This window comes from Gopherus flavomarginatus, chromosome 5, assembly GCF_025201925.1.
Source record: "Gopherus flavomarginatus isolate rGopFla2 chromosome 5, rGopFla2.mat.asm, whole genome shotgun sequence".
Classification (NCBI taxonomy): Eukaryota; Metazoa; Chordata; order Testudines; family Testudinidae; genus Gopherus; species Gopherus flavomarginatus.
In genome coordinates, this window is record NC_066621.1 from 46,314,944 (window position 1) to 46,332,314 (window position 17,371).

A 17,371-nucleotide genomic window follows, 5' to 3' on the forward strand; every position below is an offset into this window, starting at 1 on the left:
CCTTAACAAGCATTCTGAAACTGTACTAAATAAATAAATAAGAAAGATGAGAGAGAGCAGGAAATAAGGAGGATGGTGTAGTCAGTCAGTGAACCATAGTTTAAGAACTGCTGGCCTATGCCCATTAAAACAGGTTTCCCTGAGCACATATGGTTAGGAAAGTGCCAGCTTTATGGATCTGTGCCTATATATGTGTGTGCTCATCAGATGACGTGCATGCTGTGGTGTCCAAGGGAAGTGGGACAGAAAAAGGGGTAGGGAGGCGGTATGGTGGACTATCCTACATGAATGTGGAGCGTGTTTCTCTTGTGGGAATGTGCTTTATGGGGCAAGAAGCTGGCAAAGAATGAAGTGAAGTGTTGTTGGTGTGACTTGGTTTAGACAGATGCAGCTCCCTGCTCAAAGATGACAAGGAGTTGTAGGGTGAAGGGGCTCATACAACATGTGCAGGGCCTGAGTGCAGCTGGGCCTGCAGGCTGACCTCAGGCAGTGTGTGTGGAGAGATTAGAATACAGGGTTGAGCTATAAACTTTAAATTTTCAGCCAGGCACATTTGGGGGCTCCCAGGAAAGTCAATGGCAAAATTCCACTAGGAGCAGGACCAGCCTCTGTCATGGCTTCTGGGCCTCCCCTCCGCTACACTGTTCAGGGTGTTACTCATTCTCCTTCTTTTCCCTCTCATCTCATTGTGGTAAACGGAGGGCATGAGGCATGGGCCAGGTATTTAAAGCAGCCCACCTAGAGATCCTCAGGTATTTAGGCTCCTAACTTCCATTCAAATCAATGGACATTAGGAGCTGGGCCTTAGCCTCTGTCAGATGGATTAGCTCACCCTGTACCAACCCTGTGACCCCAGGAGAGCTGACCAGGGCTATTGTACAATCCACCCCGAGGGCTCCTGCTTCACTCACTTCAGCAACAGGTGATATTAAGGATTCCCCCCCCCCCCCCAAACATCCCCATTTCTTTAAAAATAAACAAACAAAAAAACCCAAACTCAACCTCACTCAGCTTCAAATCCAGCCAGCTCAGCCCAGACTCATTACATGGCAGTGCTGTAGATGAGTATCCCCCCGCCCCCCAATGCCCGACTTTCTTGCTGACATCTGGAAACAGGAAGATTCTCTTGCTTTTACCTTCAGAGCACAGTGCCCTGTTTGTTTCAGCTGAGGAAAAAAATCTCTTTTCAATTGGTGGCCCAGAGCGGGGAAGGCTGATCTGTCTCTTGCCGTAATATCTGAGCACCTCACATGCATTTCTCCTCACAACAACCCTGTGAGGTAAGGAATTATTCCCATTTTACAGATGGGGAAAGTGAGGCCCAGATGCAGTGACATGCCAAGGTCACTAAGGAGGCCAGTGGCACAGCAGGGATTGAACCCAGCTTTACTGAGTCCCAGTGATGTGGCTAAGCCACAAGGCCACCCATCATCTCACCCACATGTTTTCTGATGGCAGCAAACTGATGCAAGTGGACGACGGAAAGGCAGAAGTGTTTTCAGAAGTGCTAGCCAGAGACCTAGGCAAGGACTGGCCAATGCACATGCAGCTTGGGTCCTAGGGTGGGGAGGAGGTTCAGTCAATCTGCATGTTGTACTGCTCAATGAGGTCATACAAGCTGTTGAAGCAGCTGGACAGCTGGAGGCTCACATTCCCGCTGTTCAGGGACGAGGCTCCCTCCCGCAGCACCATGTCATGGAAATACTCACAGAACTTAGGCACCAGCTGCAAGAGAGAAACACACACCCTTCAGGAGGTGTTCACCTGCGCTGCCACGTTGCTATGCATTGCCTCTTCTGAATGAGCCACATGAATGGGCCCATGAGAACCTCCGTCTGGTCCCCTGCCCCCGGGGGTGACTGCTGGGGGAGACGTGCTCTGTCAGCAATGCCCAGAGACAAGGAAGTGAGGGCTTGGGGTGCAAGAGTGGGGCAAGCTCATCTCTCACCTATGTCTGGCAACCCCAGATGCAGCCCTGTGCAGGCTGACCTTGGCCACAGCCTTTCCGGGCTTGATCCACCTCTTCTTTCCTTTCGCTTATGCTCTGCATCGGGGGCTGCTGTGGAAGCAGCATAGGGCTGGTTCTGTGCCTGGACCAAAGGGGTTTCCTGCACTGGGGCTCTTCCCTAGAAGGCCTTCATGCCTACGCTGCAGCCCCATCGGATCAGTCTCGGTTCTTATCCTGGTGCCCATCGTGGTAGTGTCAGAGTGCTGAACGGTATGCGTTCCCATGCCTCGCGAACAGCAGCGAACTAGGACTGGTGCGTGCATTTGCAGGGCTCATGGGAGGGGAATTTGGGTAGTCAAAGAGGACTAATAATTAAGCTGCAAAGAGATGCTTAGTTACTCTCCCAGGACTGTAAAGCTTTAGAGGCAGAGGAGGATTCCCCACGTCTTTGCAGTGTGGCTATGAAATTAAGTGGGTGGGGGTAAATCTCTCCTCACTGGTTATCCAGGGATTTCCACTCAAGCACTAGCTATTCACCAGCTACACGGACCTTTCCATGCAGAAAGGGGTGCAGCCTCTTAGCGGCTCTACATTAACACTAAAGTCAAACAATGGAGTTGGCCATCAGTGAATGAGCACTAACCACTGAACCATCCTGCCAGAGACTAATGATGCTTGGCGTTTAGCTAGCGCGTCCCTCCATAGCTGAGGGAGAACGATGCTTCTTGGCTCACCTTCACCAGGATTAACATGGACTCCTTGGGCTTGGATTTGGAGAAGCACTGCCCAAAGCAAAGGTAGATGGTGAAGTCGGGAGATGCAGCCCTTTGATGTTCCTTAAAATCCTTCAGCTCTGCAAAAGGAACCAGGATGGTTTTAATATCGCAAGGACAAGGAAGGCATTTGGTTGGCTGGATTAAATAAACTGCCCTGGGATGGTCAGGAGATGGTGGCCATGAGAGGAGCTTTCTGATTAGGAGATTCTGGGGTTCCCTCACCCCTGCTCCTGGCTGTTCTCTCTGTTCTCTGAAGTGCCCAGGCAAAACCTGGAGTCCAGTGCTTATGCAGGCTGGGCTCCAGCCCATGATCAGTATATGTGCCTCAACCATATTGGAGCCCCATGGTGCAAACATATGGTAAATAAAGTCCCTTGGAGTTTATCTTGGCTAATCTAACTACTACCCATAAATCTGGCCCCACAGAGTAAGAACTACCCAGCCGCAGACTCACCCTTTGAGAACACCTCATAGTCGAAGATCTCCATCTCTGTGCCACGTGGCAGCAGCTTGGACTCAGGGTTCTGAGCCATGTTTGCCAGTTGCCTGGAGAGGACCCAGAAGACCTTGCATTTTTTCAGGCGCTTGGCATAGATCTTCTTGTGCTTCTGCTCCAGCAGCAGCCCTGCGTTCAGGAGCAGCTGCCTGGTGAACTGGACCTGCTTCTGGTCAGGCAGCTCATCTGGGCTTGGGAAATGGACCACATGCGCGCACCCTGGGACCATGGTAGGGTCTTCGTTATTGTACGTGAACAGGCAGCTGCTGGTGGCCACCTGCACCTCGTGGAGTGACTTCCCTCGGTAATAGATGGTGATGTCCATATTGGGAGGAATGGTTTCTGCAAGAGACAAGGGAATGCTTGGACTATATAGGAGGGCCTGGCAGGAATAGGTGCTCTCTGGTTCCTAACAGGCTGCTTGTCAATGGCCCAATGTAAAGCTCACTGAAGTCACTGAAGACACCTCCACTGACTGCTGGATTAGCCCCTGACATGCTGAGCCCACCGTCCCCACGCCTGGCATCCACTGGTACCCTTGTTGGGAGTCTCAGCAGAGCACTGCCTGAGTGTTATGGTACCCGTTCATCCCTGCAGTTGGTCCCCACTTTCCATACAAGTGCCATGTCTATGAACCCCATGGATCCTCCTGAATCCATCTCCACAAGCAGAGACGGGGCTGCTAAGATGTGGACTGGGGTGGGGCGAGGTGTCTATTTCAAACCTGAAGCCGAGATGTCTAAACCTGCAAGAGAAGGGGTGGAGTGGGAAAGGCCGGTGCCATTCGGTTCCAATAGCTGCGTTTTCCTAAAGTGTTGCCTAGTCTGGCCCAGTTCTTGTTCACCTTCAGAGATAAGAGGCAGGGTTGGGTGACTGATGGACTCTGTGCTTGGGGCAGGCAGCTGGGGTGGCGTCACTGACCTGTATTGGTCCGCGATGGTGCTGTGTTGGGAGGAGGATACTGCTCTGGGAGAGGGGCAGCAGGCTGGGTGAACCTGTTCTGCTCCAGCACTGCTGGGGCTGCCCACTGATTGGCCGGCTGATAACTGTTCTCTCCCAGGCCATTCAGCGTTGGATAGATCACTGTGTTTCCTGTAGGTGCTTCACTCAGGAAAGTGCTTTGAACGCCAGCGTGGTTATTGTAGTGAGGTCTCCCCTCAAACAGGACTTCCGCTAGGATGGAAAACAGGCTTATGAGACAGCTAGGCAGTAATGAACATATTCGTTTCTGCTTAGCTCTGCTCTCCTCACCCACACTGCTCCCTGTGACTAAATGGCCCTTGTATACATGCCACGCAACTGTGCTGTGCCGTGCCCCTATGCCTGGAACCCACCATTGCCTACAGATCTGAACCAATGCCCACAGATACCAATGGGAGTTTCCAGTAGGCCTAGAAGTCCTTCCACTGACTTTAATGGGTGTGGATCAGTCCTCAAGTCAATCACTTTTCCACTCTTCTAAAGTGCCTGCTGAAAACCCCCTGCTTTGAGCCCTAAACTAACTGTCCAAAAAAAAAAAAAAAAAAAAGGATAAATTTTTAAAGAGAAGGAAACAACATAATTCTGCACAAAGGGAAGCACTACACAGACACGTGTACTGCGTCACTGCTTGGTGGTTTTCCTTTTCCTGCCTCCTATCCTCCACACTACGTAGACTGGAAGCTCTTTGGGACCTACACTTTGTCCCCCTAAAGCACCTCACGGCCTGCTGGTGCGGTATGAATAATTACAAGAGAATGGGGGGAGTTTTATATCTAGCAAAGAGCTTCATTTAACTGCTGAACTGGAGCTGAGCTTTTCGGGCAAACTGGCTTCGCGTGCAGTATCAGCTCTAAATAGGCTTGGCAGAGCTCGTTGTTTATTTCTGGTAACTGAGGGACAATGGTGATGGTTTATTTTATGCATTGTTTTTTCAGTTTAAATGTTCAGAGTTGTGGGAACTGAAGGGAGGGGGTCAGACAGCAGGGCAGGCCAGGCACTAATTCTTTAATGACCGACCTTGATTTCCAAAAACTACAGCTTAATAACTGTTAGAACCACAAATCGTCAACATCACTGGTCAGAATGTCCACAGCCCGTAGCCTTAAGCCAAACGCTAGTAAATGGTTAGGCAGAGTAAGAAAAATGCTGCTTATCTGCATAGTTCAGTTTTTATTGATGGAATATTTATTCCTCGGTTTGTGTGTGTAGAGTGAAATCGATGTCTACCGACATTTACTGATTAAAAACCTAACCCCCCCCGAGCCTAGTTACGTATCTGATTCATTTGCTCTTGGGGGAGCATAGCCTTCCATTGTGGGGCTCAATGATCTGACCAGTGCCTGCTTAAACCAGCCAGCTCTCAGATAATGGGGATATACTGACCTGCATTATTAAGAAGCTGACTCATGACAGGAACTGTGCTGGATGGGAGGGGCTGCTGTAGAAGTGAGGCAGCAGAAGGGCCATAAGCATTTTGCATGGTTTGGGTCTCAGCCATTGTTTGGGTCACCCACTGGCCAACTGATTGGTGATAGTTCTCCACTGGTCCATTTGCCACTCCGCTCCCCTGCTGTGAGTAGCTATTATGGCCAATATGTTGGTTTGGATAGCCTGGGCTGTCTTCATATGGCACTTCCTCTGATTGGGGGGAAGAAACCCAGTGTTAATTACCAGAGTTGGTTAAGGCACTGCAGCATGCTAGCAACTGCATTAGACAATTCAGTAGCTGCTGAGTGGGCTCTCTCACCTTTTGGAAATGCCGCAAGATCTTCCTATTGGTTAAAGCTTTGCCATCGCAATGCCCCTCCCATGCTTCCCAACCCTACCCGGAACCTCACTTTTGGGAATCCAAACAGGGAGAGGAGAGGGATTTCATTGCCCTGATCTCACGGGTTGATCCACCCAGCTGTAACACACCCGATGTGGGTGAGTGGCTCAGTGCAGGGCCCTTGCTGCCCACTGCTAGCACAGGTCTGGTCTCAGAGTGGGCAGGGTGAACGACCCATGCCGTTTGTTTGAGATGTGGTGCCAGAGCTTCCCAGCCTGAAGATCAGAGGTCTCAGAAAGGGCAGGGTGGGAAGGTCCCAATCAAAAATTTGGCTTGCTTTCCACTGCTGAGGCAGGCGTGGAACTTACCCAGCAGGACTCCCATGGTGTCACCAACCCATCTTGCTCTCAAATCAACATGCAAGTCCCCGAAAATAACCATTCCCCTGCCCCCAATTTGGGGCTCTTTTCATTTGTCTCTGAAGTTCACAGTTTCAAGCTGTTCTCTGCAACCATGAGGGCTAGGAACTTATTTCTCATTTTTTAAATGAAAGATGGGAATTTTGTATCATCACATGACTCCAGGAGCTGGGGCTTTACAAGATAACAAATAGCCCAGGACTCAAAGCTTAAAATCCTGAGAGTGGACAACACTGTTCCCTTATGTGAGGGCGTCCCCAGCAGGAGCCAAAGTCAGCACAGCTGGCTCCTAGACGTCCTCTCAGCAGCGGGCATGCAGGAGGAGGGGGTCACAGCTATGGGGCAGAGAATCAGAATGGCTCTTCGTTTTCCTTTCTCCTGGGCTGCCCTGGATGACTGTATGGGGAAGGGGAGTAAGTCCTTTGCCAGGCTCTCCCCCAGGACCCACACCGTGCTAGCCAAACTCTTGTCCTGCTTTCTCTATAGCCCCCATAGCCCCATGGGGAAGAGAGCAACCTCTCTTGCTTGTAATGCAGCAGGCAGCCAGCATGGATGCTGCTGAGCAGCTGCAAGGGGAAAGGGAGAGTAGCCGCTCCCTGTGCTTCTGGCTGACACCAGAGCTGCTGAGGGAGATGCAGTGGGTGTTGACTGGGCAGCAGCGCTCCTCTCACCTTGCTGCAGCAACTGGGCTGATACAAACACCGCATTGCAAAGTCACATCGTGCCGCTCAGAGAGACACGTTCAATGAGGACCAAATGTGCATTTTCTTCTACACAGTTGCCCTTAGGGAGGGGGACACAATTAAGAGCCCCGAGGGCCACGGGGTGGGCACCTCTGCTTTAGGTCCTCTCCATTGCTGTTGCTTGGATGCTGTACAATAACCTGCCACTTCGTTTCTGAGCCAAGTACATGGGCTGGAGGGAGCAGCTGTTTAGAGGGATACCTCCTAGACACTTTCCTGCAGCCCATCGGCTTCCTGTCTGGGACTGCTGGTGCTGTGGGAGGAGGCTCTGCTGGTGTGCTGGTATGAGATGGTGAAGAACCACAGCTCTCGACCAGCCCATCAGAAGCAAGGGCAGGATTCCCTCATCCCTGGAATACAACGGGACTGTCCCGACGCTCCCCACCCAACGCTTCTAACACAGGCGCAGTATGAGGAGTCCAATGAGAGCCAGTTGTATTATGAAGCATAGGTGCCTCTGCTCTGCTCTGCTCTTTGAGGCCTCAGCCTACCTGAGCGGTGATCTAAACCTCCATCCAGAGCCCATGGCAGCTGCTGCGGGCTGCAGTCATTCTGGGTTAAGTTGCACTGTTGCAGAATCCACTGGAGTGTGTCGGGGCTGCACTGGTAGCCGTTTGATGCCGAATTATTGGTGGTGTAGCCCTGGGGCGGATTCCTGCCAGGGTCGTAGGCTGGTCTTTCGTTCTGCCCACTATCCATCTCTGTGGAGCAACAAGAGCAGAGGATGATCTCAATCACATGCACTTCTCTCTGCGTGTCACAAGTCTTTTCCCCCACGCACCTCTCCACCTGCCCCACTAGAAACTGGTTTTCCTCAGGAGTTCACTTTGCATGGTGGAAGCCTGCAATAGCCCTGCTCCTACCCATGGGGTTTGGCTAGGACCTCACCATGCATGGCCAAAGGGAGCTGATGGAGGTGTGACACTGTTGGCCAAGTCTGTCTCCCCACTGACCTTAGCACCATGGTTGAACCTGCCTGGTGCTGTTGCCCCCGATGGCATCATGCAGAGGTTCTTTGGCAGACTTGTTGCCACTGACCCACCGACTATGGGGTAGTGTCTCTGACTGATTGCTGGGTTGCAAATTGATCTTGAATAGGCTGGTTTTAAAGGCAATCAGACCACGGTCCAACTGCTGGGCACTAAATCTGAACTGAAGTGAACAGGGATTAAACTTGACTGCTTAGGCGAGTAAAGGTTTCTCAGCTCCGCCATATTGTTGTTCTCTCCTGACTCCTTCCCTAAGCTCCCACTAGGGTTCCCAAGCATGTATTACATTTACTCACTCCTGTTCTATTTGTTAAGAATTAAATGCAACACAGACATTCCACCAGAATTCCAGACAAAGCTGGAAAAGCCTCAGGACTCTTGCACTAGGAGGCAAGGGCTTTGAATCAAAGTCTGTATGCCTCAGGATAATTTCTGGCTAGTTCATCCTGCTTCCTACCCCAGGGCATGGAGAAATGCTGATAGACTCAACCAAGGTGCTGAATGAGTCAGTGGCAGAGCAGAGTACCCTGGGCTCCCAACTCTCAGTCCAGTGGCCAAGCCACTAGGCCTTCAGGAAAGGGATCCGATTCGATGAACAAACAATGGAGGAGCACACGGCCATATGCAGCACCACGGTTTCTAGTCTGGGTTTTATCTTCTCGAATTCAATCATTTGTGTTTAAAAAGAAATCAGCAAGTAACTTACCTTGGGGAGGGTTTTCTAGTGACAACATCTCCAAATCTAATTCTATCTGGGGCTGCAAAACAAAGCACGAGACCATTTTCCTTTTGTTTTATTGGATTCATCACAGAGATATGTGAGACACAAAGTGCATCAGTAAAGCAACATCCCCACAATTAGCTGGGCATTTCTAGGCACCCATTCACAGAGAGACTTTGACCGGTGAAGTGGATTCAGGCATGGCCTCACTCTGTCACTAAACTTGCTACTTCCCAGTGGCCCAGCAGAAACATGAGAGTCCCAGCTCTGGCCAGCCTGAGCCAAGGAGATTGGCTACTCCGATGTATGCAAGCCAAATACGCTTTGTGTTCTTGTCTTGAAGAGGCATCCAAGAGGGAGGGGCTGAGAAACTGCTTGACACAGGGATAAACACCTCTGATGCAAATGGTGTCTTTCTTGTGGACATGAGGGTTTGCAGCTATGGCCACTGGTGGCTGGAATGGAGACAATTCCCCCAGTGTGATCCAGGGGCCATATACTCAAGTGGTGTGAATTAGAGTAGTTCTACAGCAGCCAATAGAATCTTCCCAATATCCTAGGCCTACATGAGAATGCTGCACCAGGTTAACTTAAAACTGATTTCAGCTAAACTGCTACAAACAACCGGGTGGAACTCATTGCAGTTTAAGAGTAGTTTATTCTAGTTTAGCTTTAAACTGATTCCCAATGGACGTAAGCTACACAAACCAAGACTGGTTTAAATGAAACCAGAAGTGTCCGCACGAGGATTTGCCCTCGTTTAGCTTAACTGATTTTGAGTCACACCCTTAGTTAAATTTTAGACTTTTTCCTGTAGACAAGACCTCTGAGAGATGGAAGATTCCTGGAAGAGCTGGAGGGGAGAGAGGGTGTCCTGACTGTTTGGATGTTTTCGTGCCAAAATCAGAACAAGTAAATTTTGTTCCCTCCTCACCTCAATCCACTGTGTGGATGAAAAGGTTACATCAGTAGCAGACAAAAGCCGTTTTCCCCAGCCAAAAACTTTCATTCCATTGTGGAAAAAACTTTTTTCACACTATGAGAAGACTTAGCTGGATCATCGTATGTGATTGCAGCTCAGGAGCTAGCTCCTGTGTGTAGTTCAGTTTGGTATTGCAAACATGAACTCTTGCAAAAAGACATGCATGATCATTTGCCCAGCTGTTTTCCTGGGTCCAGATTCTGTCCCTGCAGTTTACGAGCAACTCCCAGGGACATTGTCTAGAGCAGGGGTTGGCAACCTTTCAAAAGTGGTGGGCCGAGTCTTTATTTATTCACTCTGATTTAAGGTTTCGCAAGCCAGTAATACATTTTAACGTTTTTAGAAGGTCTCTCTCTATAAGTCTATAATATATAACTATAGACTATTGTTGTATGTAAAGTAAATAAGGTTTTAAAAATGTTTAAGAAGCTTCATTTAAAATTAAATTAAAATGCAGAGCCCCCTGGACTGGTGACCAGGATCCGGGCAGTGTGAGTGCTACTGAAAATCAGCTCACGTGCCACCTATGGCATGTATGCCATAGGTTGCTTATCCCTGGTCTAGGGACACAGTCATATGGAGGGCTCTAGCAGTGACGCTGATTGAGACAGAACTCTGCAGCATGGGGGTGGTGGGAAGGAGTTTATCCATTGTAATTTCCCATGAGCCACATAAATTTAGTGAAATGTTATCAGATTCTGATGATTCCAGGGCTCCTTCAAGCTTAACACTTCCCCAGCTTCTCCCATCCCCAGTTCTGGTACCTGTAGTTCCTGTGGCATACGGTGGTGCAGATTAGGGGCTTCTTCAGAATGGGGGTGGATGTCTTCTTTACTGTCATGCAGGTTATTGTCTAAAAGACAACAGCAAATTACACAGGGATGAGGAGGAAAAAAAACAGTGGTTTAGCAAATGGAATTTCTGACACGGGAAGTTAAGCATGATCCATAGTTCCCAGAAGTGGGATTTGCTCAGGGCTTAGGGCCCATATTTTGAAAACTCTTCACTAATTTGGGGTTCCCTCAAGTTTTAGAAGCCCAGTTGGAGCCACCAAGGGCCTAACTTCTCAAAAGGGACTGGTGAATTTGAGTGCCCAACTTGAGACGCTTTGAAGAGGTCTAGTTTTCGGAGGGCAGTTGCAGACCCCTTTCTCAACGTCAGGTCCCTTTATGATGTCTCGAGTTGTGCCCCCAAAAAATCAGTGGGCACTCCTGAAAATGTTGCCCTTAATGCCACCAGTTTATCCGGTTCTTTGTGATCTTTTGGACACTTTGTTGGGAAGCCTTGAAAGCTGCCCTCAGTTACACCTGCGTCACCATAGCCTTCACAGCCCCATTAACTTTACAGGGTAGTGCATGTGTAACTAGGTCAGAGTTTGCTCAGAGCAGAAATCTGCGGGAGAAGGGTAGTGAGATTTCCCTTGGAAAACATCTGGTATTGTTAGCATCTACCCTACCAGCAGGGAGCAGCACTAACACCATGATCTCACTCCAACCATGTCACCCACAGTTCAGGCCACAGGCCCTGATTTTCAAGAGTATTCAGCAGCTCCCATTGACTGAGAAAACTAGGACCTGCTGGGGGATGAGTATTTTTGAAATATTGCCCCCCCTCATGCTCTCTTTTTAAAGGCAGTTGCCTAAAATCCCATCTCTTCTCACATGACACTGGGGGGGAGAGGGATAGCTCAGTGGTTTGCACACTGGCCTGGTAAACCCAGGGTTGTGAATTCAATCTTTGAAGGGGCCATTTAAGGATCTGGGGTAAAAATCTGTCTGGGGGATTGGTCCTGCTTTGAGCAGGGGGTTGGACTAGATGACCTCCTGAGGTCCCTTCCAACCCTGATATTCTATGATTCTATTTGGACTGGTGGCAGGCAGAGAGTAAAAGAATAGAGCTCCTTGCACAAATCAGAACAATGTCTGTCTGCACCTGTCTTCAACCTGTATTACCAGCATCCTTACTTTTAGTAGTCAGGGCATTAGCAGCTGTCACAGCATCAGGGCTTGGGCTGATGATTTCATATACTTTGTGAGGGTCCTCGGAGGTCTTTGAGTTATCCTGCACCATCAGGAACATATTTGTGCTTCTCAGGGCACAGCGGAAGTTGGTTTTCCACTTGGCTAGATCTTTCAGCTTTTCATTGTACTTTCCGCTGGTTATGGCCCAGGCCTTTCCATAAAGAGAGGAATGGGGGGAGAGAAGACAGGTGGGAAGGCATTAAAGAAGGGGCAGTCTGTCAGTGCAGTCAAGCAGAAAGCCATTTTGATCTTAGCCTCACGGGCAGCAGGGCATGAAGATCTCTGTACAGTTCCTTCCAAGCTCTCCATTAGCACCATTGGTTTTTTAAAGGAGCCTGTCAAACGCTCTGCCGTAAGTGTAAACCTCCCCAATCTTTCCCTCCCCAACCTCCACTGATACCACAGTGGTGGAGTAACCCTTTCTGTTTTCATTACTGTGGTCCAGGACTAAAACACAACCCGCAACCCCCACCACCTAAGTGTTTAGAACCTGACCCAACCTTCTCCTAGGCTGCTGAGGTTTCTGGTGCTGATTTTGGCAAGAGTTCAGAAATGTGCTCTGCTTAGGTACATATACAATCTCCCATCATCACAGCATGTTGGACATGGTCCAAATACAGACATGCATCACACAATGCAGCATTGAGTTAAATGGAAAGGAAAGGAGAAATACTAGGAAAAATCATCAGTGGATCTCATTTCCCCCATCCCATTTTCTTATAAGGTACCCCTCAATGGCTGTTGTGCTAGGCTCATTCCTTACAATAGGCTACTGCTGAACTGGTCTGTATTATTATTTATTATATAATGGTAGTGTTTGGGGCCCCATTGTGCTGTACATTATACAAATATAGAGTGATAGAGAGGCCCTGCCCTGAATTGCCTACAATCATAGAATATCAGAGATGGAAGGGACCTTAGGAGGTCATCTAGTCCAACCCCCTGCTCAAAGCAGGACCAATCCCCAGACAGATTTTTGCCCCAGATTCTTAAATGGCTCCCACAAGGATTGAACTCACAACCCTAGGTTTAGCAGGCCAATGCTCAAACCACTGAGCTATCCCTCCCCCAAAGTAGCTTTTCACTCCAGATAGGACTTGAACCCACAATCTCTGGCTTAGAAAGCCAATGCCTTGTTAATACAGCTCTGTCCAACTCTTTGTAACAAGACTCCATTTTCCAAGTCACATGCCAGTTAATTGGCTGCCAAGGGAAAGATCACAAATAAAAGTTAAGCAGAGACAACTGGGAGATTGTTTTTGCTTTTACCAACCATGACACTGCAACTATTGTAATTCTCAGTGTGGTCAGACATCCCAGCTTCAGGATTTTTGAGAGCTATTGCCAGATCAGTCTTTGGAAGGGTGGCATCTAAGGCCTGGTCTGCACAAGAGGGGGGGGATCAATCTAAGTTACGCAACTTCATCTACATGAATAATGTAGCTGAAGTCAACGTACTTAGATCGATTTACTGTGGTGTGTTCACTACGGTGAGTTGACTGCTGCCACTCCCCCGTCGACTCCACCTGCGTCTCTCACGGCGGTGAAGTACAGGATTTGATGGGAGAGCACTCAGGGATCGATTGCTACCTGCCGATCCGGCTGCTAGTGAAGACATACCCTAAGTCTAATCCTACTCTTAGCCGTGCCTTGTGCCGGCTGAAACTGACATTCTCATTCTGCAGGAAATTCTGCAGTTTCAGGGGGAAAAAATTATTCTGGAATGGAACGAAAAATGCAGGTTTGAAACTTCCCAGGGAAGGAGAATTCTGAAATTTCATTTCAGAAAAGTAACATTCTAAAATGTCATTCCAATGTTTTGACAACCTTTCAATTGCCTGTAAGCTGCAGTCTGCAGGGAATACCCCATTAAAATGTGGACAGTCCAGGACATTCCAGAAGGGGCAGAAGCCCTATCATGATGTATAGAAACAGGAGGTATTTATTAAAGAAAATAACTCAAACAACAGACAGAAACAAGCTTCCACACTGGTTGAGTTCCAGCTTTGCCTTCTGTTTACCAGGAACCACCCTCTACTTAGAGATGTATTCAGCACATGGAGCCAGCAAGTGACTGGATGATATACTGCAAAGGAACATGTTACAAACCCCACCAGGGTCATTGAGGTCCTCCCACAGCCATGGGAATTGAAGTTGGTCATTATTCTGAGGCCTGGCGTGCATTCTGCCAAGGAACCCTTCTGTGCTCTGATACCTTGGTGGATGGAGACTCCATCGAATGAAAGGGCACTAGCCAACTACTGCCTGGTGCCACACTGTGACCATGCTGCATCCTTACAATGCAAGATCATCATGCAATGACACACCACTTTAAGGCAAATGCCACAGAACAACATCAGGGCATCAACAGTGATTGTTTTGTCAGTTCCTCTTAATTACCCTGGTGTAAATCCAATGTATGCCCTGGACTGGGACTTGCTTCTGCAGGAAATGATGGTTAGTGGGGATGGGAAAAAAAGCATCATTTGGAATCCTACCTTGAAAATCTTGTAGTCGTTAGGGTTGATATCCTTCCTGGAAGTGTGTTTCCAGGGGATGCGAAACTGAGTGTGGTCCTTGTCTACCCAGCGGAGCCCCTCGTAGTTTTTGCTGTTGATCTGCTTAATCAGCCAGCAGGCAAACCGTAATTTTTGAGAACCCCTGTAATGACAAAGACAGAGGTTATGCCAGGCCTATTGGTCAATGGCAGATCAAAGACCCACCCCTGCAAACAACAACAATTGAGTAATATCAAGGCCGCCAGCGAAGAGCTCTGCTGTTCCAGCTAAGGCTGAACAGTGTGTGCAGCTGAAGAAGAAATTGCAGCCCAAGGAAATGCTGCCTTCTCCCTGGGAATGCATGGGGAGGACAGAACGCCGCGGTCCCTGGAGTGATGAGGGTCCAGGAGTAGAAGGGACACTGGGTGAGGCACCACTGGAAATAGGCATACTGACCTGCAGAGCTAATCCCCAAGACGACCAACAGGAGACACCAGTGTGGTGAGCCCTGGTAAAGCACCTAGCACTGAGTTCCCATCTCACTTGGGCCCTCTAGGCTCAGATCCTCAATGGTATTTAGGCACCGAGCTACTGTTGATTTCAATAAGAGTTAGAAGCCTAGCTACTTTTTTGGCTCTGGGCTGTGGGCGCTGGCACTAAGGGAATACAAATGATAAAGAAAGGGCAGGCAACCCTTAACTTCAAATACTTCACTGAGATGTTCCCATTCCTGTTTCCTGCAGCAGAAAGAAGTGGTCCTATTTCACACCCAGCGCACTTCAACAAACCCGTAATCATGACAGTACTTTTGAATAGCAGTCTCATTTGGCATCCACCATCATTCTGTCAATTCTTTGGCCTGGTCTTATGCACTACAACATTTACATCTTTGTGAGCACAGTTAAGTTGCAAGCAGAGACCAGGAGAGCCCTTGTCGGATCACCAGCTGCTGTCGGTCAGCATCGCTCTGTTAGCTTGATACCAGTTGAGGATCTGGCCCACCGGCATTAGCACCATTCCAGCCAAATGAGCTTAGACAGTTTGACAAAATGGGGCTCAACGCGGTTTGTCATTTTCTATGCTTGTGGCTTAGCAGCTCTCAGCCCAGGCTGAGGTAACCAGTTGCTGAAAGCCATGCTCAGCATCAGTTTATGCTTGTAGCGGAGACAAGGCCATAAACTGCTCCTTCCCTTTGCAAAGCAGTCCTCGGGCATCCATGTGCCACAGCTGCCAGCCACTTAGATGAATGACAGTGGCCGTTACAGCCCCGAGGGCCAGTCTCCAGCGGTTCCTTGGCAGACATTAGCCAGGCATGGCTGCCTTTGCTGCCAGCATGAGATCAGAAAAAAGATTGCTGCTGTATGATCCACCTACCCAGGGGTGTGTCCTCTGAGGCCTGCTGGCAATGGTTACAGCCAGACAGTGCAGGTTGCACTACTGCCATTAGCTTGTGTACGTTGCTCATACTGCACTGACCGCACCCGCGTCCAGCTCCCCCAAATCCACTTACCCCTCGCTCTCGGATGCAGCCATCACACAGCCAGTCTCGGGTTAATTGCGGAAGGAAGGGTTGGGGAGTTCACTCCTTTGCTACCAAACAGAATTCTTGTGGATGAATTGGAAACCTCCGAGCAGGACCTGTATGAATGGGAGGGAGAAGCAGGGAGCGTCATTCACATTAGCCGCCATGATGTAACCCCAAATCAACTCCTGTGTTAGCACCCGGAGCCCTCTCCGGGGTGCGCCGACAACCACTCGAGCAACGCGACTTGTGGCACTGAGCCCCGAGCCATGGCAGTGTGGATGGGGTGGAGCTCCGCTGCCCAGCAGGAACCTCCAGGAGGCACCAGTCTCAGGGAAAGGGAGAGGCACATGCAGCTGGCAGGCTTTGCTGGCAGATGGAGCCGTTTCTCTTTATACTGCATCTGCAGCCCAGGTGCAGTCCTACAATCCCTCCCTCTAAGAGCTTACAGTCTAACGAACAATACAGCTGATGAGGAACCAATACTTAACCTGACTTGCTGGGGTGTTTCTTATAATGCTCCTCTCTGGATTCCTGCTACAAACCACAAGGGAGGGAAGGGGACATGCTGAGCTCCCAACCCTCCTTGACTTTAAGAAAAATCTCCTGCAATTCATGCAACACCTTACTCTTCATAGGCGGCAGGTTTGTATAATTTTTGGTGGTGCCCAAAATGGTGATGCCCGCCCCCCCTGCTCCCTCCCTGTAAGCTGATATAAAATGAAGCTACAACGCATCGGCACCACAAGATTACAAGGGTCAATTAAAAGTGGAAAGTCAGAAGCAGCGCTTGCCTGCTTCAATATACGGTATTATATTTTGTTGCACCTGTTGTGACAAAGTGGGAATGTTCTTAATGTTTTCTCTGAATACTGTGTGAGTGCCTCAGTTTCCCCTGCAAGGTGCCAACTGAAGGTGTTAGGGACAAAGAGATCAGATGGCCTCCTTGTCCAAAAGAGACACAAAGGCTAGAGGAGGGAGTGTCAGTTTGGAGCTGGCTGGGGAAATGGGGAGAGGCCCAGAACTTGGGTCTGTGCTCCCCACCCTCTAAGACGGACCTGACTGAGGGGTCCTGTTTTCTGTACCTACAAGCTGTTTTAGACTGTGATCCTGCTGTCTAATAAACCTTCTGTTTTACCAGCTGGCTGAGAGTCACGTCTGACTGCAGAGTTGGGGTGCAGAGACCTTTGGTTGCCCCAGGACCTGCCTGGGCACACTCGCTGTGGAAAGCACACAGTGTGGAAGGGCATGCTGAATGCTCTGAGGTCAGACTCAGGAAGGTGTAAGCTTCTTGTCCTGGAGACAGTATGCTCAAAGAGAGGAGGCTCCCCCAGAGTCCTGACTGGCTTTGTATGGAGTAGTTCCAAAGCATCCCAGCATCCCCTTCCACACCATGAGCTTCCCGGAAGTCCGCACAGGCAGGGCCGGCCTTAGGATTTATGGTGCCCTAGGCGAGATTATAGTATTGGAAAACTTGCCACATTCACATTATTAAAACCAGTTTAAC

The 17,371-nt window shown here is 49.3% G+C and overlaps 1 protein-coding gene across 1 annotated transcript; it reads right to left on the minus strand.

Annotated features, from left to right (window-relative positions):
• Positions 1-564: 564 nt before the first annotated feature.
• Positions 565-15,951, minus strand: IRF7 (interferon regulatory factor 7). The gene is made up of 11 exons (XM_050952866.1): positions 15,853-15,951; positions 14,343-14,505; positions 11,788-11,995; positions 10,588-10,676; positions 8,827-8,878; positions 7,623-7,832; positions 5,585-5,839; positions 4,142-4,393; positions 3,179-3,562; positions 2,683-2,801; positions 565-1,725 (listed from the first exon to the last, which is right to left on the minus strand). The coding sequence occupies exons 1-11, from the start codon at positions 15,873-15,875 to the stop codon at positions 1,576-1,578; spliced, it is 1,905 nt and encodes a 634-aa protein (XP_050808823.1). The 5' UTR covers positions 15,876-15,951; the 3' UTR covers positions 565-1,575.
• Between the last annotated feature and the right edge of the window lie 1,420 nt (positions 15,952-17,371).

Coding starts and splice junctions, on each gene's coding strand:
- IRF7 (XM_050952866.1), bottom strand. CDS start 15,875: ATGGCTGCATCCGAGAGCGAGGG. Junction 4,394..5,584: donor TCAGCTTCTTAATAATGCAG/GTCAGTATATCC, acceptor TTTCCATCCTAG/CGGAAGTCCTGTTTGAGGGG. Junction 1,726..2,682: donor CCATGTTAATCCTGGTGAAG/GTGAGCCAAGAA, acceptor TCTCTCTTGCAG/CTGGTGCCTAAGTTCTGTGA.